Source organism: Portunus trituberculatus, chromosome 36 (assembly GCF_017591435.1).
Source record: "Portunus trituberculatus isolate SZX2019 chromosome 36, ASM1759143v1, whole genome shotgun sequence".
Lineage (NCBI taxonomy): Eukaryota > Metazoa > Arthropoda > Malacostraca > Decapoda > Portunidae > Portunus > Portunus trituberculatus.
The window spans coordinates 7,379,094-7,406,752 of NC_059290.1; the positions used below are offsets into that span (position 1 = coordinate 7,379,094).

General features: G+C 37.1%; 2 protein-coding genes across 8 annotated transcripts in view; both read right to left on the reverse strand.

Annotated features, from left to right (window-relative positions):
* Positions 1-14,852, reverse strand: part of LOC123513564 (zinc finger protein 143-like) — an 18,605-nt gene extending 3,753 nt beyond the window's left edge. Inside the window, exons 1-12 of one of the 5 annotated variants that reach the window (XM_045270807.1) lie at positions 14,446-14,628; positions 12,851-12,931; positions 12,618-12,716; positions 12,329-12,504; positions 12,035-12,230; positions 11,723-11,806; positions 11,264-11,382; positions 10,995-11,126; positions 10,566-10,766; positions 10,196-10,411; positions 9,003-9,223; positions 5,702-8,281 (exon numbers count right to left, since the gene is read on the reverse strand). In XM_045270807.1, coding sequence (XP_045126742.1) covers positions 9,020-9,223; positions 10,196-10,411; positions 10,566-10,766; positions 10,995-11,126; positions 11,264-11,382; positions 11,723-11,806; positions 12,035-12,230; positions 12,329-12,504; positions 12,618-12,716; positions 12,851-12,931; positions 14,446-14,605 — 1,668 coding nt within the window. In that variant the 5' untranslated portion in view covers positions 14,606-14,628 and the 3' untranslated portion in view covers positions 5,702-8,281; positions 9,003-9,019. Of the gene's footprint in view, positions 1-5,701; positions 9,224-10,195; positions 10,412-10,565; positions 10,767-10,994; positions 11,127-11,263; positions 11,383-11,722; positions 11,807-12,034; positions 12,231-12,328; positions 12,505-12,617; positions 12,717-12,850; positions 12,932-14,445; positions 14,629-14,662 lie in introns of those variants that run through there. The other 4 variants (XM_045270806.1, XM_045270810.1, XM_045270809.1 and 1 more) reach the window with 4 other exon arrangements.
* A 548-nt stretch (positions 14,853-15,400) lies between these two features.
* Positions 15,401-26,093, reverse strand: LOC123513566 (lysophospholipid acyltransferase 5-like). Of its 3 annotated transcripts, none has more exons than XM_045270816.1 (11): positions 25,906-26,093; positions 25,197-25,304; positions 24,631-24,753; positions 24,079-24,194; positions 23,609-23,749; positions 23,063-23,203; positions 22,453-22,561; positions 19,315-19,459; positions 18,440-18,587; positions 18,193-18,341; positions 15,401-18,044 (listed from the first exon to the last, which is right to left on the reverse strand). In XM_045270816.1, the coding sequence occupies exons 1-11, from the start codon at positions 26,000-26,002 to the stop codon at positions 17,909-17,911; spliced, it is 1,413 nt and encodes a 470-aa protein (XP_045126751.1). In that variant the 5' UTR covers positions 26,003-26,093; the 3' UTR covers positions 15,401-17,908. The 3 variants fall into 3 exon arrangements, with proteins under 3 accessions (XP_045126751.1, XP_045126750.1, XP_045126752.1); XM_045270815.1 differs by lacking the exon at positions 19,315-19,459 and adding an exon at positions 20,967-21,111 and having other exon boundaries at positions 25,906-26,091; XM_045270817.1 differs by lacking the exons at positions 19,315-19,459; positions 25,906-26,093 and adding exons at positions 20,967-21,111; positions 25,541-25,838.
* Positions 26,094-27,659: the final 1,566 nt, after the last annotated feature.

Below are 27,659 nucleotides of genomic sequence, written 5' to 3' on the forward strand. Positions count from 1 at the left end.
TCTCTCGGCGTCCAATCAAACTTGGTGGAGAACCAGCCATGGTGTGGACTAATGATCAAGTATACTGTACGGGTCACACTAGAGATGATATACAGAATACCACAAGAGATAATAGAAAGTCACGACGAGAGGCAGATCATCATGGGAAGCGTTGAGGCGTCACGGACATACCGAGACACAGCTCAAGGTCACGAGATGAGTGCCCAGCAGAACTCCTCAAACGTTTCAGTAATACATGAATATTCACGCACCAGCATTATATACAAGCTGCTGCAAGACTTAAAGGAATTATGGTCGGCATGATATAGCAGAGATATCTTGCAACTGTTGCATTCAAAACCAAGTACACTTTTCGGAAGCTGCATGTGTAGTGAGAACGTTCGCTGCATGTCAAGCAGGGGAATGGTTTGAAGCAGTGCGTGTGCGCGTGCGTGCATTGATCTGCAGATTTTGAGATGTTATGTCATCAGTTGTTTTCGTGTGTGTGTGTGTGTGTGTGTGTGTGTGTGTGTGTGTCATAACATTCTAGGTTTGCACAATCTGTACATGTATGATACGTGGTAAATATTTTAAAATCTTTATTCTATATATTTTTTTTTCCGAGTAATGTGCAAAAGTTTTCCCTAAGTTGCTGGTACTTCCACTTCCTTGACCAAACGTTCTCACAGATACGAAGTAATGCCTGCTTATCTATTTCTGAGAGAAAGGGAAAGCGTACGTCTGCCGACATGTACGTAAACCTATAGGTATATACATAAATAATTTGGATGGAAGATATCATTAGTAATAGAACTGTTGCTGTTTAAAGGTTCGCACTTTACTATTAGAGTTTATTAGAATGACATTTAAAAAATAATATGAAATTTTCATGGCTACAGTTATAACCATACAGTCTACATGAGCGAGCGTTTATAAATTTCTCGCTGTGTTATGTCAGCTAAACTTCCAGACTGGCGATACTGTTATGATACCGAAGCATTGTGAAAGTAACGCCGCGAGAATGCAAAGACCTTCAAGCAGACTAGAGAGGCCCTGCAGAAATACGGTGTCATGGTAGCGGACTAGCATGGAGCGTTCACTTTCTTTACCGGGGGACGGGGGGAGGGGGTATTAGGCCTTTGGTTATCACGTTTCATGGCTGGTAGTACATGTACACAATGAACTGTCACGATTTTGAAGTTGAGGTCTGGTTAGATACAACTGTAACACATGCTATGATATGATTATGATATTGACACACACACACACACACACACACATTTGTAAGCATGAACTGGCATAAAAATATCTAAATCGATGCTATCCTTGTTTACATGTTTTGAAATTCGTTTGGGTATTTCAGTAGACACAATAGAAGTACACCGTACACACACACACACACACACACACACACACACACACACACACACACACACACACACACACACACACATACGAGGAAGTAAAATGGAAAAATATAATGATCTGGGTGATGATGTGGATATTCCTGTTGCTATGTCCTGCGTTAGTGGCACTGGCATACAAGATATCTAGCTGATAGTGTTGCCGCCGCGTGTTGGTATTCGGCGTCCCTACCATGGGCGGGGAGGGGCGTGCAATTACCGTGTCGCGATCCAAATGCAATATACATAGATTTGTACACGTGCGAGTACGTTCACTACAGGGAAATGTGCTGCATCATAACGACGAGTTTATAAAATGCTGAAACTGGATCATCCCCCTTTACAAACATAGCTGTGGCTTTGGTGATTACTGATGATACGACGTACGGTATTTTAGAACTTCTAAACATTTCCATTCTAAAATAATTATTCTAGATATTTAACAAAGAATACACGACGGAATTAAACTTTTTTTTCTTTCTTCTTATTATTACTATTATTATTATCATTATCATTATTCTATATTTTTTAGTTGTGATAAGATTGGTTTTTATAGAGTATGTATCAGGTGTGAGGTCAAACCAGATACTATTTGATATCAAGATAATACCTAAACTAACACTAACCACACTATCTCACGGCAGGATGTTTACATCAAGGGTGAAACAACGCAGTACTGTACTCACCAAATGCATCTAAACATACGAAGAATAAATCGAACTTATGGAATAATAGGTTACTGGTATATTCTTGATCATAAATTTTTGCCACACATATGCACTCTAGTAGTAGTAGTAGTAGTAGTCGTAGTAATAGAAGTAGTAGTAGTAGTAGTAGTAGTAGTAGTAGTAGTAGTAGTAGTAGTAGTAGTAGTAGTAGTAGTAATAATAGTAATAATAGTAATAGTAGTAGTAGAGAGAGAGAGAGAGAGAGAGAGAGAGAGAGAGAGAGAGAGAGAGAGAGAGAGAGAGAGAGAGAGAGAGAACTATGAGGAAAATGAGGAACAAGTAATAGAACGGAGAATCAATTCTAGGCATTTATATTACTATTCAGGTTGTGTAAGGAGATATCTTGCTATCAGAGGACTAAAAAAAATATAAAGATGAGTCCGTGATTATTACAATATAATGGCTGCACGCAACTTACAACTGCATTACAAATTGTCGTTCTAGGAAAGCGGAAATGGCGCAGCTGAGCAAGAACGTGATTCGGAGAGCATTTCACAACCTTCACCTCTTACAATCCACCTCCACCCGTCATCCATTACATCCTGAAGCAGTAGTTGCCAAAGTTAGGTTTATCTCCATTTTTCGCACCAGGTCATCTAGATTGCAGCGTACCCATACATTTACCCATCCTGTCTATTGTTACAACGCCACCCGCAGGAGTTTCAACTACTGACCCATTGATGTGCTAAATTGCTGTGACTATATAGAAATGTACTCTCACCAATCTAATTATTCTTAAGTTGACTCCCTTTTCTACGCATCTCAACAAGATAACCCCGATCAAGTTGACAAAGCGCATACATTTACTTAAGTACTTAGGATCTATACATGGTACCGCACTGAATTACGTCACATGAAGTGGGCCTACTGACCCTCCTCGTTCAACCCTGCAAGTTCAGGTGGTTCATTATGACATTGTTGAGTCACGATGCCACATGACAATTGTATATATGTATATATATATATATATATATATATATATATATATATATATATATATATATATATATATATATATATATATATTAAACTTAGCTAACTAATCTATGATACATCAACATAGCATAACTTTTTAATATCAATATCTTATTTGCAAATAGGCTATAAAAGGTAGATTACGTTGGTATGCTGCCTGAAATCCGCTTATACATCTTTGAATAAAACTTATAGGTCAGGGAACAGAACTGGCTCACTCTCTCATTAACCCACTCTAGAAATGGTTTAGATAGTTATGTTCATGCAATCTGTCTTTCCTTGCTTTTACTCCTACTCCTTGGCTGCGTGAGTGGCTAGTTCCTGGAGGATCGATTGTCTTACATGCGAGTCACAGGACGTGGGGTAACATCTCATCTTTGTGACTCCTGCAGAATGTGGCCGCTGTGGCTTGCTGCGGGTACCCCTGATGAATGCTTCCTGTTACCCACAGTACTATGCTCCGTTGCCTTTTTTGTGGCTCTCTCTGACTGTAGTGCCCGATCAGTTTGTACATGTATATTTGTTAAGGAAACCACACATCTCATACACATACTGGTTACCCACCCGGGCACGCACACGCTAGAATGCATTCCTCGAGGTTCACGTTTGACAAACAATTATGTTTTATTATTCTACTGTTCTCTTTTCGTTATGTCAACAACTGTTCTGTTGCCGAGTTGTGCAAGATGGGTGCTGTAATACCAAAGCACTCATGTGGTGGTCGCTACCGTCGTGCAGCAGGGGGTGTTTACTATATTACATTTAATATTGATTAGATAATACAACCGTTCAAGAAACCAATGATAGGATATTCTTTGTCAGGGCTTCTCAACTTTTTTTTTTTTTTTTTCGGTTAAGAACCTCCTGAGACAATTTACCCGAACCCCCAGTAATCAATCTGACACCGAACATAATGTTAATGTAGTGACTGACACTAACTGGATATACAGTGGTATACTGCAAAGGATGTTATTATATCAGTCATCTAAGTACCCCTAGAAATCTTGTGAATCCCTGGGGTTTCGCGAATTCCGGCTTTAAAGTTCTCTCTCACGTAGGTTACTGTATAGTACGAGTATATCGAATCCTTGACATTAGGTACCCGTCATTGTCATATCTTCCTCTGCTACTAGAAGTCATGCACATCACCTGATGGTCATTCAATTCAGGTTCAAGTAGATATATGTTTGCTACTGTTATCGACACGTCACTTGACAGTCGGTGGCCTCTTAATTCCTGCTGGACACTACACTATCACATTCTTACACCACCACGCTTGATTATCTGTCTATGTAGACTAAATAAAGTATAAATGTTCTCGGTTAAAAAATTATATATATATATATATATATATATATATATATATATATATATATATATATATATATATATATATATATATATATATATATATATATGCGCAGTGAAGGACGCGTATCCCAATATATATTCTTGTTCATACTACTCGCCGTGACACTGTTAGTTGATAAGATATCATTATTGAAGTCATTCAAATCGATTGTTTTTTATGTAGATATAGCTACTTGTATAATCTTTCGAAATTGATTCAACAATATTAGCCTACATAAAAATGTTTAATTGATGTATTTCCCTTGGGGAAAAAAAAAAAAAATAAATAAGTAAAAATTAAATAAATAAATAAATAAATAAATAAATATAAATATATATATATATATATATATATATATATATATATATATATATATATATATATATATATATATATATATAATAATAAATAAAAATAATAAGCTAGTCACGTTACCAATGATTTTTTTTTTTTCAAAATTTATTCAAAATTCTGTTCTACTATTACAGCTTCCCATTATCAAAGTTACAATTTCTTTTGGAACACTACACGCTGAATTAAAAAAAAAATGGAAACTTCATACACTTTAGGGACAGTGGTCATCTATAACCTGTATCTTGCAACATCTAACTTTCTTGCTTTTTAAGAAACAGACACTCATTAAGAAAATATTCAAGTACATTCTTGGTAGATCATGTTTCTTTACAATGTTCCTTTGAAAGGCAACATCATGTGTAGGAAACATGACCAATGATGCAAAAACACACACACACACACACACACACACACACACACACACACACACACACACACACACACACACGGTAGCTCAGTGGTTAGAGTGCTGGCTTCACAAGCCAGAGAACCGGAGTTCGATTCCCCGGCCGGGTGGAGATATTTGGGTGTGTCTCCTTTCACGTGTAGCCCCTGTTCACCTAGCAGTGAGTAGGTATGGGATGTAAATCGAAGAGTTGTGACCTTGTTGTCCCGGTGTGTGGTGTGTGCCTGGTCTCAGGCCTATCCGAAGATCGGAAATAATGAGCTCTGAGCTCGCTCCGTAGGGTAACGTCTGGCTGTCTCGTCAGAGGCTGCAGCAGATCAAACAGTGAAACACACGAATAAGGCAACACCACGTCAATCACACACACCATTCGGAAACAAGAACACCAATGTCATCTTGCAACTTGTGAGAAGGTGCCAGCCACACTTCCAAAATAACAGACTAGTAACAAAAGTTTGTGCAACAAGTTCATATTTTTGTATGATTTTCTAATGAAAATTCACAGGATGTTAAATTTCCTGTAATGTAGGAACATGCATCTTATATATCATACAATGATAAAAATCAAATATTTCCTAATAAATATTTCTAATTTACACAAATTAACACACACAAACACAAACACACACACACACACAATTTGCTCCATAGATACAACTATAACACATTCTGCAACCATTTTTGTAATACATTTGAGAATCAGCATATATACACTATATACATTAAATGTCAGACACAACTCAGCATCCACTTCAGCTCCTCTCCTATGCCAGAAGACTGACAGTTCTAGTGTTCTGGTTCTTGTCATGTTTAATAACAAATGTTGTACACTATGTGCTTCAAACAGTGTGTTTGACAGTTTTCCATGTCTAACCATTAAAACATCTTTATACTCTTAAAGCAAATGAAAATAAGTAGGGAAATTCTGGCAGAGAGAAATTAAACTATATCTGATGGTAGAATACCACTACTTTGAGAAATTTTCCAATAAAATTTTATTTTATAATAATCTTATTTAAAAAGTCAGATCAACACTAGTGAACAATTTGTATCAATGAGAACCTCTTCACTGTTCTTACCATAATGTAGCTGTAGTGGCACTCCAAGAATGTCATATACTACATCTCATTATGGAAGTTAAACTGCACCCTCACATGAGTCACCAGTTTCATATACACTTTAAATAAGACACAAGTGAGGTGCTCTACATACATTAGAAGAAGTTGGGTGGTAAGTCCCAGTAATGCAAAACTAATAGCATAGTTTTACAACACCAGCTTGCTATAATAAGACACCAACAGAAAATAAATTAATAAATTTCAAAGCCATTTTCTTTACAGCATGAAGTCTTACAATACATGTCTTATATGTATTCCTGTATTTTAATTTGTGTTGAGAGAGAGAGAGAGAGAGAGAGAGAGAGAGAGAGAGAGAGAGAGAGAGAGAGAGAGAGAGAGAGAGAGAGAGAGAGAGAGAGAGAGAGAGAGAGAGAGAGAGAGAGAGAGAGAGAGAGAGAATTTTTTTATATACAGACTAAATAACACAAACTAGAAAACTTTTGTCCTCCACAGGAAATTAAGGCAAAGATCAGGAAACACTTGACTTTAAGCCCCATTTCCTGACAGGTTACTCAGCCACTACTCTGGTAGACACAGCCAATTCATTAACCACATATGAGTACAACTTGTCTGGAAACAGCAGTAAGTGCCAGCCAATTGCACAAGGGTGGATACCAGACAATTAATCCCGACCAAGATCTGAACTCATACTAAATCTGAAGGACACTTCAGGTGATGATGAAATGTTTGTAATAAAAGAGTATGTCATTGGATGGAGAAAACCACTACTAGAAAACAACCAATAGACTGAAATCAAAACTTGTACCCACTGTATATGAAAAATCTTCACTTTTCCAGGTCAAATTGCCTGTAACTCCTTCAATGCAGGTATTTCTCTCACACTAATGGCAAGTCATCAAAACAATCTCGACACTCATCCTTGTACAGGCACTACATCTATGGATCATATCTGGAAACACTTTGACTCATAACTAGTGAAATCCTGGTAAAAATTACAGCCACCATTTCCTTTGTTAACTTGAAAAAAGATAAGAATAAATTGGTAATACTGTGCCATGAAAGGAGGATAATATCATAACTATTTTTTTTTTTAGTTTCTTCAGAATAATGTAGACTAATACTGAGGATGCAGACTACAGAACCACCTAAACAGATCAGTTTACTGTACATCAGGCAGGGTACAGTGACAGACACAGCAGAAGAGTGAGTGCTGAAGTCAAGACTGGATAAAATTACTACAAGCAAGAATGAAAAGTCCATCACGAGTATATCATGTTTTAGATTCACTATTCTGTACTGACTATTTCTTAACATCCCTGGAAACTGAATCAGTAAGTGTACTTGTGTGCTTTAAATACAATGCTGTTTCATAGTATGTATGTATTACAGATTTGCATTAAACTTACTATTGCAAAAAAGAAAATAATATAAGATTGTCAAAGCATCAATAAACCATCAACCAGATCCCTGCAAAGATCAATACTGAGTGTGCACAAAACTTGCATACGTATTTGCATGAAAGGAAAATGAATAATGAAGTTAAATCACATTTCAAGGTAATGATTAAAACTTTTCATAATCAAAACAAAGAAAATTTCCCATAGGTAACAAGTTTCTGCATCTTCTCCAAGCTGTGAAAAAACAACACAAAGAGACAAAGACAGAGGGTTTAGATCAGTGGTTTCCAACCTGTGGTACACGTACCACCAGAGGTATGTGAAGGCCTTCTAGGTGGTACAAGAGCACTTTCAGGATCATACACAAGTTTCAGTTAAACTTAATTCATTTCTCATAAAAAAAAATATTGCCTTACACAAGATAATCTGGCATTGATCAGCTGGTGGAGAAGAAACAGATGCATCCCTTGCATTGAATTGAGGTGTGTTCCTTGCTGTTAGTTCATTTGTGCTCTATTTGCTAGAATTGAGTTTTTCTTGAACCAAGTGGTATGCAAGGAGTGTACCGGACCTCTAAAAGGTACTTACCCAAGAAAAGTCTGAGAACCACTGGTTTAGGGAAAAAAAATAAAAATAAATAAAAAATAAATACATAAAATAAATAATAAAATAATTTTTTCAAAAATCCATATGTTCAGGAATGTATGAATTGATCACAGCCTTAAAAAAAATAGATTAATTAATAAAAAAAAAAAAAAAAAAAAATAATAATAATAATAATAATAATGATGAAAATAAACATTTAAAAAATCAGTCTATGAAATATACAATGGAATGAAATGATGAGAGGAGCCCATATTTAAAAGATACAAAGTGCATAGTTTTCCCTCTACTTTCATGAAATTATACTTCTCAGTATATGAAACCTGAGGGTGGGTCAAAAAGTTTCACCATTTCAATGGAGAACACAAATATTAGGATTTGGAGACTGTCAAGATATACGTCTAGAATACTAGCTTCAGTATACATGGAATGCAAGAGACTTGAAAATTATAAGAGTAGAAAAAAGTAAGTACCACATACTGAAATTCTCCTTTTTGTACATACGTTTTCTTATGACTTGTTTGTGTTACTCAGATTTGACCAAATAACCACAGGACATCACACTTAACAAGGTTCAGTGCAATGTCCTTACCCAGTAATTGATATCACACACAATCTTTCTCCTTATCAATTACACTTGTAGGCAAGAATATTTTAGTGGATTGATTCTATCTATCTACTGAGCAATACATACCATATCAAAATAAAAAAACTAGATGACTTTTACCTTTTTCAGACTTATTCTTATGACTTTTCTTCTTTCAGGCTCACTCCCTTTATAACAATTAGTTTCCCTTTTTGTCCATTTAATTCAGGTTTCAAGGAAACAGTTTCTGATTCATCCTCAGTGATGGTAGATTCCGCAACACTGGCAAAATCATCTAGTCGAATAACCTCCACTGTGTCTCCCACACCTGCATCATTCTCTGTTGGTCCTGCCATTGCCAGCTGTCAAGAAGAAATTTCAACTTGTCACTGGAATCTCTTGAAGGAATTAAAATTGTTCCTTCCCTTACTGAAACAATTTCCCGCATATTCTAAGACAAATAATATCACACTATGACAAGAATAGTGGCATATTCCATCGTACAGTTTACAGCAAGGATTTCACCGAAGGACCATGATTTGACTTCAATATCTATTAATATCTATGATAAACAAAAACAAAATGATAATAATGATTATCATCAACAACATAAACAAGTCATTTTGAACTATATCCCAAAGCAGCGTTGTGGCTTTATTGGTTGTGCAAGACTTAACAGTATTTCATAAAACAAGCTCTTGCTGTCTCTAGCCTTCTTTTCCCTCAAGACTCAGCTCTAACAACAGCTACATCATTTTTCTGTAATTCTCTTTTTTAACTAGCTGTTACTGCCTCTGCATTCTTTTCTTTTTCCATGGTTTCAGTAAATTATGTGTCACAAAGGCCAAAGAAAATCCACTCTGAGTGAAAACTGCAGTGCAGAGAGACATCAGTCATATTTGTTGTGAAATGCATTAGTCAAGATTATAGCATGATGAGAGACCATAAGGCAAGTGTGATAGGAAAATTATGGTAGTATGTCCACATATGCTGAAACCCATGTTTAACTGACAGAGGAAGAATGATTGTGGCTAAGAGTGCCATTACATCGACACCTGTATTAATCCAATCTGCATTATAATGACTCAACAAACATAATGATGGATTCTAAATCTATATCTTTCTTACAGCATAATAGGTAAAACTAATAATGAAAATATGCACTACAGCAATCTTCACTACTTTGAGAGAGCATCAAAGATTTGGAAAAGGAATGCAAGAATAGAGCATACAGACAAGATTAAATACTCTTCCTTGTTGCTATCTCCTTCAAGAAGTAGATATGGGAAGAGGAGAAAATTTGCACATCACTAACATAAGAATTATAGTCTCACCTGTAGAGCTGCCAGGTTTGTAGGATCAGTAAACACAAAGATTGATCCATTTCCACTGCCATCCAGCTCCAGATTACCCAATGTGGCCTGGTCATCCTGCAGCACTCCATCAGGCTCAGCCTCACTCGCTATCACACCATTCAGCTCCACGGCTGGCATCCGAATACAGTCATCTTGTATGGTCAGCTGGGTGCTTAACATGGATGCAGGAATGATCTGTGACAACCGCAATGCATATAAATCACTAAGAGCCATAAAGAGCTGTCAACAATTCAGTGCCCTTCTTTGCATCAGTCATTCTATTATTATGAGTCACTTCCCATTCTTAGTCGTGATGCTTTTTAAAAATAAATGCTCCTGGGCAGCTCACCTGTTCTTCCTTCTTCACCACCATCCCTGCAGGGAGATGCACAGTCCTGGTACTGGTGGAGGTGCTTGCTGCAGGCACTATTGCAGACCCTTCCTGTATGGTCACCTCATTCCCATCCTGATCCTCAGTCAAGAGATCTAGTCCTGTCTGCATCCATAGCATCTGTCCCTCATCATTCTCTATTATATTGTGAACAGTTCGCTGGAAGGAGCAGAAAAATTGGGTGTTGCTACAAGGTAATTATTTACTATGTAAGATGCAAGTGCTATCAAAGAGTGCACAAGAAATTTCACTCTACATATCAACTTGACTTCAGCCTAAAAATAAATATGCATAAAAAAATACAGAAAATTTTCACCAGAAAATATCATTTGAGGATAAAATGCAAGCATGACAACAGACTTCATACAAAATATGCCCCAAACTTACTTTATGAACAGATAATGTTGACAATTGTCTATAAAATCTCCCACAATGACTGCAGTAAAATCTCTTCTGCTGATTGTGGACCATGTGATGTTTGTACAAAGATGAATATTCTGTAAATCTTTTGCCACAGTTCTGAAAATAAGTTAATAAGAATAAAATTATTCTAACTTCCTGCAGTGATCTGATTGTGCAAGCTAAGATAAAACTCTAAAACATCTTAGAGTACTGGCCATGATCTATACTGTACTTCATATCTGCAGCATACTTACCTGGACAGAGCAAACATAAGGCTTTTCCCCCGTGTGAATACGACAATGGTTCCTGTAGTTCGTAGCTGAAGCAAACTTTCTCCCACATCCCTCGTGTTGACACTCATATGGCTTCTCTCCTGCCAGGGTGTGGAATGCTATCATTAGTGATTTCCAACCTCAAACAGTAATGTTGCAGCTCAGACGTTTTTCACCCATTAAGGACAGCTGCCAGCTACACTGCACAACACATCAAAAATATAACCATACTCATTGCCTCACACCTATAACTAATTAATATACTAATAATTGACATATTAAAACCACTACACATTCATGTAATGATAAAGTGTTTAGCATCACAAAATTGGAATAAAATCTATAACAAATTGGAAAAGAATCATATATGAACCTCAAAACTGTCACAACAAAATGAGTAGACAGTTTGCCCTGCAACACCAACAACACACAATAACATACCAGTGTGGACCCTCATGTGCACTTTTCTTATGTTAGACGTTGTGAAAGATTTCTCACACATTTCACACTTGAAGGGTCGTTCACCTGTAAGATGAAGGTCAAAAATAGGTAAACATTTCCTACACATGATATGGGAAGATGAAAACGTTCTGTTTCTTTTCCCATTCATATCCTCTCCATGCTTAATGAATTAAGGATGATAAACATAAGACAAATCAACCCTCTTAAACATGCTAAATAGAGCAAAGATGGCAAGTAAAACTGAAGACAAGAAAGCTTTGCTCCATGAAGCAAAAGCCAAGCTGCATTCACCTGTGTGAGTGCGGACATGTTTTTGCAGATCTCCTGAGGTTTTGAAAGACTTGGCACACTGCTCTTCTGGACACTTATAAGGCTTCTCTCCAGTATGGGTGCGCAAGTGAGACTTCAAGGCATAGCCTGTGGTGAAGCGCTTCTTACACGTGTGACAGATGTGGGGGCGCTGTCCTGTGTGATTACGCTGGTGGGTCTGCAGGATGAGGAATATAATATGTAGCAAGTTTTAAAGGATGACATAAATAATGGTTTTAATTTCATTATCAATTTTGCATATAACATAATTCTTACTCTCAGGTGGTTTATAGAGGAGTAGGTCTTGTCACAGTTTGGAAAGGTACAGGGAAACTTAGAGTTAAGGCGCAGTGGGTCCTGTTCCTCTGATGTGGCCTGCAGAAGTGTTTCCCCACAGATATATCCTATCCTCCCATCATCCAGCTGGATAGCCACACCCTCCACATCATCTGCTAAGTAACATACGAGTAACAACAGGTCAGGGTAAAAGAAGCCAAAGGCAACCTATCATCAAATTACAAGTCAACAAGGTCAGGAAGCAGAGCAGAGCACTTATTGACAGCACCTTGAGGTTCCTCAGCGATGGTGTTGTGCACAATGGCCTGTGTGCCGTCGGGAAGAACCACCGTCAGTGCCCCCCTCCCCTCCTCTACCACCACAACACCTGCAATACAATAATGAGGCATTCTGTTGTATGTTAATATCTATAAAACAAGGAACAATCAAAGGACAAGCTACTATTTTCTCAGTTCCTTTAGTCAAGATATGATAACACTGTCAGTATACAATTTTTCTTACTTGTATGCTGTGAGGCATCTAGCAAATCCTCTGCCTCCCTTTTGATGGTTACTACTCCTTCATTCATTATTATTGATGGAGCTGTAAAAGAAAAATCAGATGTAAGTAGGTTGAAGGCGTACTCGCACTTGTGTTTCACAGTTCCTGTTCAGCTGCAAGACAGCAAGATGCTCCTTGTCACAAGACTTCATTCTCCCTACCAATATCATAATATCTGATTAAATGGAAGTGTAGTTGTGTAAAAGAGGAGAGACACTGAAACCCAACTGTTAACTACTCTGTCAATTTTGTGCATCAGAATAACAATTAAGCACACTAACAATGTTGAGCATTTTGATGAAACCTTTGCTGTTGCCTTAGACATATCAAAAGCTTTTGATGGAGTCTGGTACAAAGTTTTGATCTCCAAACTACCCTCTTATGACTTGTATCCTTCTCTGCAACATCATCTCTTTCTTCTCTGACCGTTCTATTGCTGCTGTGGTAGACAGCCACTGTTCTTTTACTAAATCTATTAATAGTGGTGTTCCTCAGGGTTTTACCCTTTCACCATCTCTCTTCCTAATATTCATCAATGCTCTAAACCAAACTTCTTGCCCTATCCACTCTTACGCTGATGATACCACCCAACACTTTTCCACGTCTTTTCAGATAACTAAACCTTCAGGAACTAAATAGATTACAAAGGGATGCCACAGAATGCCTGCAGAAAAAAAAACTTAGTAGTGTTCAATCTCTCAAAAACTCAATTCTCTCCATCTATCAACTCGACACAACCTTCCAGATAATTATCCCCTCTTCAATGATACTGAAATGTTCCTCTCTTCTACAGTGAATGTCCTGTCTGTCCTTTAGTTATAATCTAAACTGGAAATTTCACATCTCATTTCTTGCTAAAACGCCTTCTATAAAGTTAGGCGTTCTGAGGCATCTCTGCTAGTTTCCTCCCACCCTCCAACTGCTAACTCTAAACAAGGGCCTTATCTGCCCATGTATGGAGTACTCTTTGCATGTATGGAGGAGAGTTCCACTCATACACTTTTATTAGATAAGGTGGAATCAAAAGCTGCCTTGCTACCTTGCAAGGTCAATATTCATCATGGTTGTTGCTGACTCTAACATCCGTTTTTCACATTTTTCTTCAAAAGGCCAATTTCCTGTGACCCCTAAGGCTCAAACCACCCACAAGAGACACCTCAGTTCTTCATTATTCTGGAAGTATCACCTAACTGCAGATCACTATTTCCAGAATAATGAAGAACAGAGGTATTTCAGTTAAGGAGTTTGAGAGGGCACAACTTCCATTAAGTTAGGTGGATCAGTGGACTAACCTACCCTGTTAGGTTAGGATCCATATTTTAGCATTATTAACAATAACGTCTGGTGTATCCTACACTGGCACATCAGGGCTGCAGCACGATGCCCCTGCAGTGCTAACCAGCTGGGCTGAGATTCATATTTGAGCGCTGTTGAGCCTTGTCAGCTAGACTTGAATCAAATATTTCTTTGTGAAGTTTTACACTACTGATCGACTGACAATGTTACCTTTAACGGTTTTCATTCTACTAAGTTACATGATCCTCAATTTGACATACGGTGGGCATTAAGTGGTGCAGATCCTGCCCGATGCCGTGCTAGGCAATGACGAGCAGGAACAAGAAGACACAGGCAGGAAGGTGCACTGGGGATGGAATAAATCTCGGATGCTGGACAAGGAAAGTAATAGAGGAGGAAACAAAATACAGTATATCTCATCAGCTACCGACACGGGCCTACAGTAAACATTAACCACACAAACCCTTTCTGACTCACGTCAATTATAATCATCCGCCATTTTGGGTCATCTCACTTCAACCATTATACTGACAGGACACCACCGGGGCACCCTGACTCCTGCACAACACAGCACCGCCCACGGTACACCCCCAGTAGGAGTGTGAGCGTCTCTTCGCAACCAACATTGGAAAATTGGCGGCTCGGAGGCTGGGCATGGTGGGAAATATTACCCATCACTCACCTGGCTCACGAGGGTGCGTGACGTCACCGCCTCGCACCGCAACCTCGCGTCTCGCGTTGGGGACCGCTGCTGCTGCTGCTGCTGCTGCTGCGCATATAATAGCCTCTTCGAACATGTTCGTTTGGGAAAAGGAAGTTGAATGGAATAACCTCCATGGTTGGGAAGGATTCCCTTAGGAGGGGTAAAAATTATACCTTCATCTTTTATACTGCAAAACGCAGAACGGAAATGAGATATAAAGTATGAATGTAGGAGAAATAAACTATTTCCGTTGTTACTCCTTTACTGATGGCTAGAAAACATGAATTTTTAATCATAGGTCCCTTGCCCTGCAGTAAGTAATCACCCTCCCGGGGACACATTGCAGCCATTCACCAATTTAACAGCACTTCAACTTCTCACACATTCTCTTACTTCATCCGAGGAAATGATGCTGATGATCCCTTGTCAACTCTGGTGAGTGTTGTCAAATTCATGTATTTCCAATATTTTGAGTTTTGATCTCTGAGCAATTAAGAATGAAAATAAAAAAATTTAAAATCCGTTTCTTTATTGGAAACAAATTCATAGAAATATTTGTTCCTGAATGACAAAAGTTCATTTGAAAATTGAAAATTGTGTCTAACTAAAACCAACTGTATAGTGTTGTAATTCAGGGCACTCAGTAGATCATTGTGCACATGCTAAATGCTAAGACAATTCTCTCTCACTGTAACATATTTTTCTTCCTTTATCCAAGGCCTAGCTGTTCCTAAAAAACTCAAGGCAATCACCACAACATTAGTCTAATTATTCTCTTGTATGCTTTACTCATCTTATCTCTTTTTCTTTCTTACTCTCACTAAGAGACACTGTGCTCACTCATTTCATTGAAAATAATCCTCATGGACATTCCACACCTATTACATTCATATATAATCTCTTCATCACTTCACTTTGAACCATCCCCTCCATGTGTTCACACCACCTTAAGTCCTGCACACTTCATTCCTTCACCTTTACTTGACACATCAAATCTCTTATACACACTACAGAAAATTCTACATTGGTCAAAGATTTGTGGAACATAAGAATCCAAAGTACAAGAGTATCATATCCTTTCAATGCAGACACTTTTTCGGAGAAATCTGTTGACATTACCCACAGGTGACAATTACTTTATAATGCAGGCAATTCATTATGCAACTCTTTCTCCAAATACAAAAAGACAATAACAACACAATAAAAAGCAATGTGTAATACTTCTAAACAGTCACCATATTTCATTTATGGAATAACAGAAAAATAGAATGTATACAAATTATAACAAATATTTCCAACAGAATAATCAACACAATGAATTCATGTGAGAAACTATATAATTTACAGCAGCAACATAAGCTTAGACTGTGAAATATCATGGAGGGCAAACAAGTAGTTACCTTGAGTCCCCTGAGGCAGCACACCACTTCAAAGCTTATGTTCACCACTGCTAAAGATGTGGACAAATAACACTGCAGTATTGGTGAATGTGTATCAGTCTTGGTTATCACCTAACTGCAGATCACTACAGACCAATAACTCCTACACTATAAACTAGACATAGAGGTGAACTATCATACAGTGTAATATTGTACACATTTTTATTTGTAGGAAGTGATGGTTCATTTGTATTGATGATGAAGTTCTTAAAAGTTCATGGATTTTACTATGTGCATACATTCATGGATGTATACATATAAATACATACAGTATATACAGCACAACACATACATTCCTGTCTGGATAGGGAATTGCAAATAAATACCTGGAAAGATTCACTTTCACAATATACCCATGCTAAAAAATAATAATAATAATAATAATAATAATAACAATAATAATAATAACATATAAAACAAATTTGCCATGTAAAACAACTATAAATGTTGTCATCATGAAGTCCGCAAGTAAAAATAGTAACTATTACAAAATGGTATCTCGTAGAAACAATCTGGTCATTTAGGGTATAAATGTTTTGCTACACTGCAAGGGGCTCCTCAAGCTCATACATACAAGTAGTTTGTTGCTAATGCTTGAAGGTTTGTCTGTGGCTACCACTAGTGAACATCATCCTATCAAAATTTATCCCCATTCCCTTCATCACCAAAGACACCAAGATACAAGACTATGAATGAGTTGCAACATCCGACAACTGTTAAGTAAACTCTATGTGCTATTTTCAAGAGGGATAAAAGGTTAAGTACAGTTTTGGAAATGGAACATTGGACAAGACTCTCAAAATGGTATACCTATTCTAGTGTCAACAAGACAAAAGGAAGTTTTAATCATTCAGCTCCAGAATAAGATCCCTGCTCTTAGTAACTCTCATTATGAAGTGTTTTCATGTGCTTCCCAATAATGACCAGTGATAAGATCTCATCTTTACAAAAGAGAAAGCAAAATGTGACAACAAAATAATTCAGATAAAAAAAAAAGTACAACAAGAAAAATTGACTTTTCATGACTTAGATCCACTTACAGGGAAATCCACAATGAAATGTTAAAATGCAAAAATATTTTTCAATTATGTACCAAAGACTTCAAATTATGGAATAAAGGCAGTGACAAAACTCCAAACCAAGTAATCAAATAATTGTGCAAGTGTCAGTGTACACAGTAAAACTTCATGGGAAGCAGCTACTAGTGTCAACAGCTGTCCTCAGAATGTTTCACACATGTGGTTCCCACAACAGGATGATATAAATATAAGCAACAGGCTATTGTATACTATTGCTTGGAAAAGTAGTGTACTGTGTAAACACAAGGCTATGTATTCACAAGTTCTTGGAACTGTTGGATAAATGCATATGAATTGAATTATCCTAGGATGATATTATCAAGTTAAGAATGAATGAAAAGATACATATAGACTTGATTACAGAGTTATCAAGGTTGGTGCAGCTGACGGACTGCAGAGAGGTAGGTTAACTTGACACAATCATCTTGGTATTCTCACATCTGCACTGAAGCTGCAGGACATACAGTCTCTCTCTTATTTCATGCAATCTTATTACACTGGTTCACTTGGACTTTTCTAACTTTATTCTCTCTCCACCAATGGCCTTTATTAATGCTTTCACTGCAGGAGCATACAAAGGCCATCCAGCAAATATAACATGTCCAGAGAAGAACAAAGAGTTGTAGAACTGCCACCACCTGAAATATGGCAATGCATCATTCTCTTATGAATAGTAAAACCTCCCTCAATATAAGAACTTGGCTGTATTAATAGAAATAACTTCCATCAATGAAATCATGATGAAAACATAGTAGTGCTAAGCGAAAGATAACATTTGCTACATACCTGTGGAGCTTCAAGAGCACAAATGGTCCCAAACAATAGCCCATAAAGACTATGACGTACAACTTCAGGACCACAAACTTGATGTACTTCAGAGGACCAGCATTCAAGATAGCAACCAGCCGAGGGTACTGCTTCACATAGTTAGATAGCTGCGGGAAATCAAATATGTTAGCAAACAGTATCCTTCATTTAGGAGATGACGTCATTAACAGCAAGAGATAGAGAAAACAAAACATAAGAGCCTTACATCTCTTTCAAAGTTCATGACAACAAACTCCATGAAGAAGCAGGCGTAGTATCCCGAGTGGAGTCCATGCCATACTGCCAGGAACACCAGAGCCGACACCTGGGAGATGTAGCGGTTGTTCAGGAACCGCAGTCTCTTGTAGACATATCTTCGAGAAGTGAGTCAAGAAGGGCAAGGATTAATTCAAGAACTTAATTCTCATATTACTATGTCACCTGAATATTCTCATATGAAAAATTATCTAAAACTTATCACATAGCAATGTTGAAGTAGTGATTAGTAATTAAAAATACTAAATCTCCTCTTTTCCAGTATGATGCAAATTCACACAATACAAATTATCCAACACCAATTCCCATACAGCATTGCTGCTCTTAGAGGTTGACAATCTAAAAACTGCCAGTATTGTGGTGAAGATGATGTAGAGTCCTCCTCACAGAACGTGACAAAGACATCTTTGTTATATGTTGACATGATGTTGACTTTTTAAGCATTCGATCAAATCAAATGCAGTCAAATCGCTGAGAGCTCTATCTTTTTGTTTTAAATGTACAGCAATGCCATGTGGTATGATAATATTGCAACCATACTTGTTAAATTTGTGTTGATACCATATATCTCTTTTACTTGAGATATTTGTTCCATCTTTGGCTAAACTACATAGCTTTCAACCAACACAAATCACATTCTGGTGACAAAGTTAAACAAAACAATCTTAAAAGTAAATATCAAGCTTCAACACATCATGAAATGAAACACAACAGTCCCACACCCATCATCATGTAAATTTGCATCATCTTATCCTGGGAGACATCAGCAACAAAAAAATATAAATGGGGAAGGCAAATGAAGCACAAGTCTTAGCCCCTACTTACTGCGCTACCCAAGCATTTGTATTAGTGTTGAATGAAGCAATCATGTGACCAAAGGTGGTGGCTCCCTCGTAAAGGCCAATCTTCACATTAGCACAGCCGTTCCACAGGCAGTTGCCATTAGCGTCCTTACCAGAGTATGAGAGGCCTATTAGAGCGGAGGGGACAGATGCCATTACTGGTGTATTAAGGGGAGAAGACAGAAGCTTGCACCATTCTGACCCTAAGGCAGGAAAGGTGTCACCCAAAAGAATAATTTCTTGGTTGTTATTTAATTTTGAAAATGTTGCTGGAAGGACAAGGATATTCAAGAATTATAGGACAAGAGAGAGAGAGAGAGAGAGAGAGAGAGAGAGAGAGAGAGAGAGAGAGAGAGAGAGAGAGAGAGAGAGAGAGAGAGAGAGAGAGAGAGAGAGAGAGAGAGAGAGAGAGAGATTACTGCTCTGGTGACAGATGGAAATGACCCCAACATGTACAAATCACTCCAAAGACACAAAACTTGATCATCCTGAGAAAACAAGGGACAAAGACACTCCAAAGGCAATCAACTTAACCACAGCCTAACACTTGTGTGGCCAAACTTGAATTACTAAAGGCAACTAGAATATTAAACTTGATGGCAGGGCTACATGTTACCGTGATTTGAGTTTTTGTTATTATTTTTCCGAAGGGTGTGGCAATTAACTTCCCAGATAGCCTTAATACAATCTATGGATTAAGGTTTGAGCCATTATGCAGTACATGCCTCTTGTCATTCAAGGAAATATCTGCATCATTACTTCAGACCAAAATAGCATAATATCTGTGTCTGGTTCACCTCAATGTATGAATAAGCAAAGTTGCTGTTCCTAAATTATGGAAGAAACTAAACAATGTCTAATAAGGAACTTCCAACATACATTCACATTTTCAGAGTTTTGTGTAGACTAATACAAATCCTATTCCCAGGTGTCTTGAGTAACAATGTTCCTAATGAGAAGTACCACCATGTTATACCCACAAGAAGGACATCCTTTCACTCTTATGGTCCCAAATCTGAAAAATAACCAAACTTCAACCTGTCATCATGCAGTTGCCAGTGAGTCCCATGTCATCCAAATTTTGGTGCAGAGGAGCAGACATGTTAGAGAGGAAGCGTCTATTATTAACCAATCACCTTCAACTGCCCACTGCAACAAGCATCAACAAGGCTCTCCAGAAGCATGCATACAAGCATCTTTCTCCTCTGAGGGGAAAGGTTGGGATGTCTCCAGTACCACAAAAACATAACTTTAAAAAATCAATCATTTGATTAGTCCAACTGCACAAACACCAAAAAAAGATGGAACTAGTCTTAAAAGTCTGTGTGTAGTCTACAATTTCATCAACATTACCATGAAGTTATCAAAATTAGTGGAAAGCAATTATAATTTCAGTAATAAAAAAAAAATAAAAATAAATAAATAAAATAATAATAAAATAAAATAAAATAAAGTAAAATAAATAAATATATAAATAAAAGTAATGAGATATTACAATTAGAGGACTAAATGTTATGACTATTCCCATCTTTACAAATTTAGTTTCCTTGAAGGAACAAACCACAACTTCAGTGACTCAGATCACAAAAAAAGAAAAAAAAAGAAAAAAAAAGAAAGGTATTCTGTCTGACTTACTGCGCTACCCAGGCATTGGTGTTTGTGTTGAAGGACTGAATGAGGTGGCCAAATTGTGTGGAGCCCTCCAAGAGAAGGACATGGACGTTTCTACAGCCATCCCATCGCATACCTCCAGCTGAGTCCCGGCCATTGAAAGCTAGTCCTAAGACCAGTAAGATGGTTTTAGAGGGCACTGTACTTCAAAAATGTGATCAGTAATGTTAAGCTACAACATGAGGCCACTCCAACTGTACGTCTTTATAAAGAGTGAGCCATCCAGTGTCATAACACAGGAAAAAAATTAAAAGGCTTTGACAGAGCAGGAAGAGCATGCAAACATTCTTTGTTAATACAAATCCAGACTGTTATATGTGCTTGGCTGCACACATTACACAAATGCATCTGCAGCAAATTCAGTTACCAAAAACATTAGTGATCTTCCATGCTTTTCAAACAACCAGTGATTTTGAAATACTATTCTAAAGTAGTTCAAATTTTCCAGAAACTCTATGATAAATAATTTTGGCTGTACAGTACAAACCATAAAACTTAATTGCAGGTAGAATCTTTCACAACATGCTGGAAAGTCCAAAGGAAAAAAAAAGTGTAGTGAAATCTTAAACAAAGAGGCAATGTGAATGGCTGCTAAATAAATTTCAATAACATTATTAAGAGGACACTGTAAGGAATGACACTGGTCCATGCAAACATTGCCTCTGATCTATCCTGTACACATATATTGAACTACAATAAAGCAAGACAACTTGGCTTACACTGACTAACACAAAAGCCAACAGGTATTTAATCTACATAGACTTTAGTAAAGAAACCAGAAAACATACATTATCTACATCAACAAGATGGATGTTATAACAGATCTCTACACTGCTGGAGCCCACAACCAAAGTCTCAAACCCAAAATGGCACAGTAAAGCTGACCATGACAAGTACTCTAGTGTTGAGAGAAAACATTAGGGAAACACTTCAAAATTATATAGGCCCACTTATAAGCCACAAAACTCTCATCTACTGCTATTATTTTACTCTTTCTTATCACAAGACACAAATTAGAGTAAAGTCCCATGTACAAACTTTTTATATCTTGTTTTACCCCTTTCCAGAAATAGTGACAAAGGAAAGCAGAGAACATTGTGAGATAAAGTTTTCAGCCCTTGGTGTCTGAAGTTATCATCTTGGAGAGGCAGAAGACTAAAGATGGCATGAAGAGAGTGTTAAGGTTATCTTATATTACCGCACTTGCCGCCAATGTTAGTGTCATTATTGGCTTTACATATCCTCTTTGATTATGCAGAATAAAGAGCATTATTTTCACACCTTGACCTTTCAAAAAAAAAAAAAAAAAAAAAAAAAAAAAAAAAAAAATAGACACTTAGGGATTTATTATTAAGTGTATATTCTATTACAAGAAATATCAATTGAATTCCAGCCAAATGCTATTTGAATATCTCGGTAAACTATAAATTACAAGGAATAATAAGCTTACCTGACATAATGCACACGCCTTCAGCTATCAACCAACACGAAACATATTTGTAAAGAGTGATCTTGGCCCAAAGTCCCACCACAATGTGTCGCTTCCATAGTGCCAGAGCCTGAAGGAAAACATAATCAGTCAATATGATCCCCATGAGAGAGAGAGAGAGAGAGAGAGAGAGAGAGAGAGAGAGAGAGAGAGAGAGAGAGAGAGAGAGAGAGAGAGAGAGAGAGAGAGAGAGAGAGAGAAACACCTATGTACCTTATCATTAAGGAAAAATTGATAGATTTTGAACACTTACATTCCTATCTTAACATTTTGACAAGATGTGTAATGTATTGCAGTATCTTGCAAAACTATTTAATATTTCCTTACTGAAAAATGAGATTAATGGTAGTTGCAGGATATAAAGAAAATGGTCTTAAATATATATCAAGAAGAAATGTTTTTAGTTTTGTCAGTAATGCATTATGATGTAGGTATGAGTGTGAATAGTATGTATGTGTTAGTGTGTGGTGCTTTGCCAGGGATATTCAGTGTGGAATTCCTAACTCGGTATATAGATAGATGAAGCGAAGAATCAAGACCAGTTAGTTGACAATGATACACAAGTTCTTACATAAAATTCTTCTGAGTTGATGAATGCATCGGGTAACCAGCTGATTCCTACTTGATACACGGCCAAATAGAACATTCCTAGACTTCCTCGCAGCAGCCCTGGCATCAAACAGGGAGGCAGTTCACAACCCACCAAGGAACCCTGCATCAAAGTTCCATCAGTATTAATATACTTCCTACAGGGTTACTAGAATATCATCAAACAATATATATATATATATATATATATATATATATATATATATATATATATATATATATATATATATATACACATATATTGCAGCAGGTGACTATGTGCATTCTATTTGCAGTCAACCACTATTTGTGTATGTAGAAAACAGCCTCCAAGATTATAATCAATACTCCCTCTCGCTCCCTGCATGTACAGATGTGTAACTATATAATTCTAATATAAGTTATAATTTTCAGCAAGAATTAAGGAAACACTACAATGCACAGGAGCAAAAGAGACAGATGGTTTTCAGCATGATTTCTTGGCTTTTATATCATAATTCCAGAGATTCAGGATTGCCTGTTGGTTTACCTTGACAAAGTCCAAATAGCGTCTCATGGAGAACTGTGGTCCCACCATGAAGGAGGCTGGGAAGTAAGTGTGGCCAGCTATTTCAATGAGGGTTGGTGTGAATGACAGGGCAGTCTTCTGCTGATCACCAGACAACTTTTCCTGGAAGCACATAATGTTCTAAACTCACTTTTATTGCTGTGAAACACTTAAGATTTTTTATATGATTACCCATAAGAAAGATATTACTAATGTATCTGCCTTCATAAACAGTTATATAGCATTCAGAAATATGTACATTGAATTTATTTCCTCATAATGAGAATGTCAAACTTTTTTTTCTTTTCAAGTCATTAACAGAGATAAGGTAAACACCTATGCCCTCTAATTCAGAAAATTTAAAAAGTATATCAATCAATAAGAACTAAAGCATAACTTTTCTTCTGAACACAAAGTTATGTGTAATAAAAAAAAAAGATAAACATTCCTACAGGATCTTTTCTCCCATCGTAGACATCATAGGTCAATGCTATAAGGCGCAGAGTCAGCACGCAATGGGGCATACTCCATTTTATGTCGTATGTGTCAGTGCCAGTCATGTAGTAGCCTGAGGAACAGAGCAGTGGCTATAATAAATGCCAAGTCATGAAGCTAATCTTAAACTATCCTCCAAAACACTCACACATAGCAATACAAGCATTTTTTCACTCCTTCCTTCCCTTATCATTAATAATTTGTTAGATACATGAATTGTTACCTAAATGATAATATACATTGTATATCAAACTACCATCTACAATCCCTCTATGATTCAAAGCAATTTGGTGTCTGCTTTGCCTTATTATAATCAATTTGACTTGCATCTTTACCTAATACTAACATTTTGTTAATACAAGAGTACAAGGTAAAGTAAATAACAAGAGCTTAAAATTTAAAGCATCATGGCACAAAAGTATTCCTAAATAAAAAATAAAGAGATAAATTTATAAATATTGAGGAATTTAATCATATAATCTTCAAGCAACAAACAGTGAGTTACCTACCAACAAGAAGATACGTCATTTGGAAGACAAATGAAATAATAACTGAAAGAAGCGTTCCGCCCATGACCAGCAGGAGGAGCCAGGCCACGAGGACACAGACAGCTGAGTGCACCACATTCTGACCTGCAAATTAACACATTACCTTGATTTCAGTAGCACTGCATTACATGCCAGTATCTCGTACATCATTATTATTATTATTATTTCTATTTTTTTTTTTTTTTTTTTTCTATGTAAGAGGAAAATTCTGGCCAAGGGTAACAAATATTATTAAACAAAAAAGCTTTCTTAGATGCCATGCCCCAAACAGGCCTGAGAGAATTAGTCAAAAGATGGGATAAATATCTTGAAACCTCTCTCTTAAATGAGTTCAAGTCATAGGAGGATGGAAATACAGACGCAGGTAAGAAGTTCCAGAGCTTACCACTTAATGGTTAATTAATCTCTTGTTACTTTTGGCAAACTTTACATATTAGGTTTATTCATATATTTATTTACTAAACAAATCCAGATGAGCCAGGCTGCAAATAAACCACACTCAGTAGATATATAACCTACACACTTACCATAGTTGAAAAGTGCGATGCTAACCCCAGACGCTATGAAGTAAAGGTGCTGAATGTGAGGATTTTTACAGTAGAGAGAGTAACGATGTATTAACACAAGTGGATAACCTGAAATTACAACATCAATCAATATTTTCTTTATCAAACTAACATCAACTGAATATAATAATTCATACCACCTTTGTCACCTATTTTTGTAAACTTCATTGTTAACTACTGACTAAATGTAATGGAAAATAGTGTGACAATCCATGGAACAATATACAACCTAAAACTCAAATCACACACAACATTTCCTACATTAAACACATACTGAATATAAACTAAACACAATTCAACATTACATGAAGCCAAGTTATTCACAGGTGCACCAGGAACACTTGTGGCGAGACCTGGCTATGTTGCAACCGCCCACTCCTCCCCTAGGATTCCACTGCGGGCACGTGGGTACAGACACACACCCACCACACTACAGTTTAAGGCTACATCTCCATACACTTGAATTACACGCTTCCACCCAATTCATCCACACTCCTGAGGTCATTAATACCACACTAATGCATCATCACTGATTTCCACTGCGATTCGTGGTCTACATGTGTGAGACGGCATAGTAAGCATCCCATACATGGCGGACTGACAAGTATCTCTATAATTACATAACAGCACGGATTATGGAGGCGCCACTACTCAACGTGCGTGGGATTACCTATCAGTATAGATATTAGCAGGCGTAAAGCAGGTTCCGGTGCTCCTAATGAGTTCGCAAAGGCCTGAAGGAAGGTCCGGTCTTCCGCTGCTGCCATGTTTGTTGTCGATGGATCAGCTGATGACGACTGACCCGCCGGTTCCTCCAGTCACCCCATCCTCACACCACACGCTGATGCCACACACCACTAGGATGATATCACTTCATTCTAACTCACCATACGCATTTCTCTTACAAGTCAACTGTGCAATAAGGACTGATAATAGATGAATATGGTTTTCAAATATTCCACAGCAACTCCACGCATATGCTTCACATCCTTTTACACACTTTATTTAATTGCGAGTGAAGCGTGTGATAGGTGGCTATAGGCAACTCATCTAATCTTACCTATCAGGTACTATACCTCTCAGCGCTGTGGCGTGACGCGTGATTTAAGAGCAAAAACCGCATCCTGTACCTACCCTCCTTTGAACGCTGGACAGTGGACTGTGCCACTCATGATGACTGCAAAGTTTTAGACTATCCTAAGCTACGTAGGCTGATCTCTGAAGCTATTTATTTATTTATTTATTTATTATTATTATTATTTTTTTTTTTTTTTTTTTTTTTTAGAGAGAGAGAGAGAGAGAGAGAGAGAGAGAGAGAGAGAGAGAGAGATTTGTCTATCAATTTACTTACAAGGCCATTAAGCTTCTTATCAACAGTTGTTGATATAATGCCAGAATACGATGTACGTAGTATTTATACCTGCACACTCGTCTATGCTTACGCAGATATAGTACTACATATATTATAAATACTTCAGTTGCACACACACACACACTGATAAGGATCGTGGCCGCGCGTATACCCAATGAACACCATACGGGCATGCGAATCATGGGCAATATTATACCATCATAATCTGTTATTGCTGCAGTGTGACTGGTGTAAGGTGTCGGCAGGGAATATTTGCTTTTCTTTTAAGTTCAAATTTGTCTTCGATATTCGTGGAATATTATTATTATTATTATTTATTTTTTTTTACTATATTAATTGCTCTGTTGGTTTTATTATACGTAACTCGATTGGTTATCAACGTCATGGATAAAGCTCGCCAAGACCCTTCAGCGTAGATAAAGGTCAAGAAGGCGTAATGGATATAATAAAGACGAAACAAGAGAAAAGAATAAATAAGATTACCCATTCTCAAAACATGCAGTGACAAACATCGAGCGTTGCTACTGCATCATGAATTATCAATGAACACGTACACCCAAATATAGCTCGTGCATGTTTACTTGTTTACTCAATAACCACACTCCATCATATGCCTGTCAAACACACCTCATATCTATGGTAGGTACAAAGTTTAGTGTATGGTGTGGACACGTGATGAGGAAAGATCGAGGCAGGTAAAAAAAAATAAGATAAATAAATAAAATAAATAAAAAAATAGAGCGAAAAAAATAGAAATATATAAAAGCAAATAAAAAAGAAACAAGAAACAATAAAGAAAGACTGATAAGGCAATAAAAAATAACCCTGATATAAAACAAAAAATGAAAAAAAAAACTTATAAATAGATATTACAAAAGAGTGCAAGTAGAGTATAGGAAATATAGAAGAAAAGGAAGATAAGGAAATGTACACGGAAGAACCCAGGAACAATAAATTGCACATTCCTTTGATTTTTTCCTAATACAAACAGGAATGTGAGCTCTCTCTCTCTCTCTCTCTCTTTTGTAATAAAGGTAAGACAAGAAATCAGA

What these genes read in the sequence shown, in the direction of transcription:
- LOC123513566 (XM_045270816.1), bottom strand. Translation starts at nt 26,002, where the DNA reads ATGGCAGCAGCGGAAGACCGGACCTTCCTTCAGGCCTTTGCGAACTCA. An exon ending in GCTATTTGGACTTTGTCAAG is followed by an intron (nt 23,204 to 23,608) that starts GTAAACCAACAG and finishes ACTTTGATGCAG; the next exon opens with GGTTCCTTGGTGGGTTGTGA. An exon ending in TCAACTCAGAAGAATTTTAT is followed by an intron (nt 22,562 to 23,062) that starts GTAAGAACTTGT and finishes GTTTTCCTTCAG; the next exon opens with GCTCTGGCACTATGGAAGCG.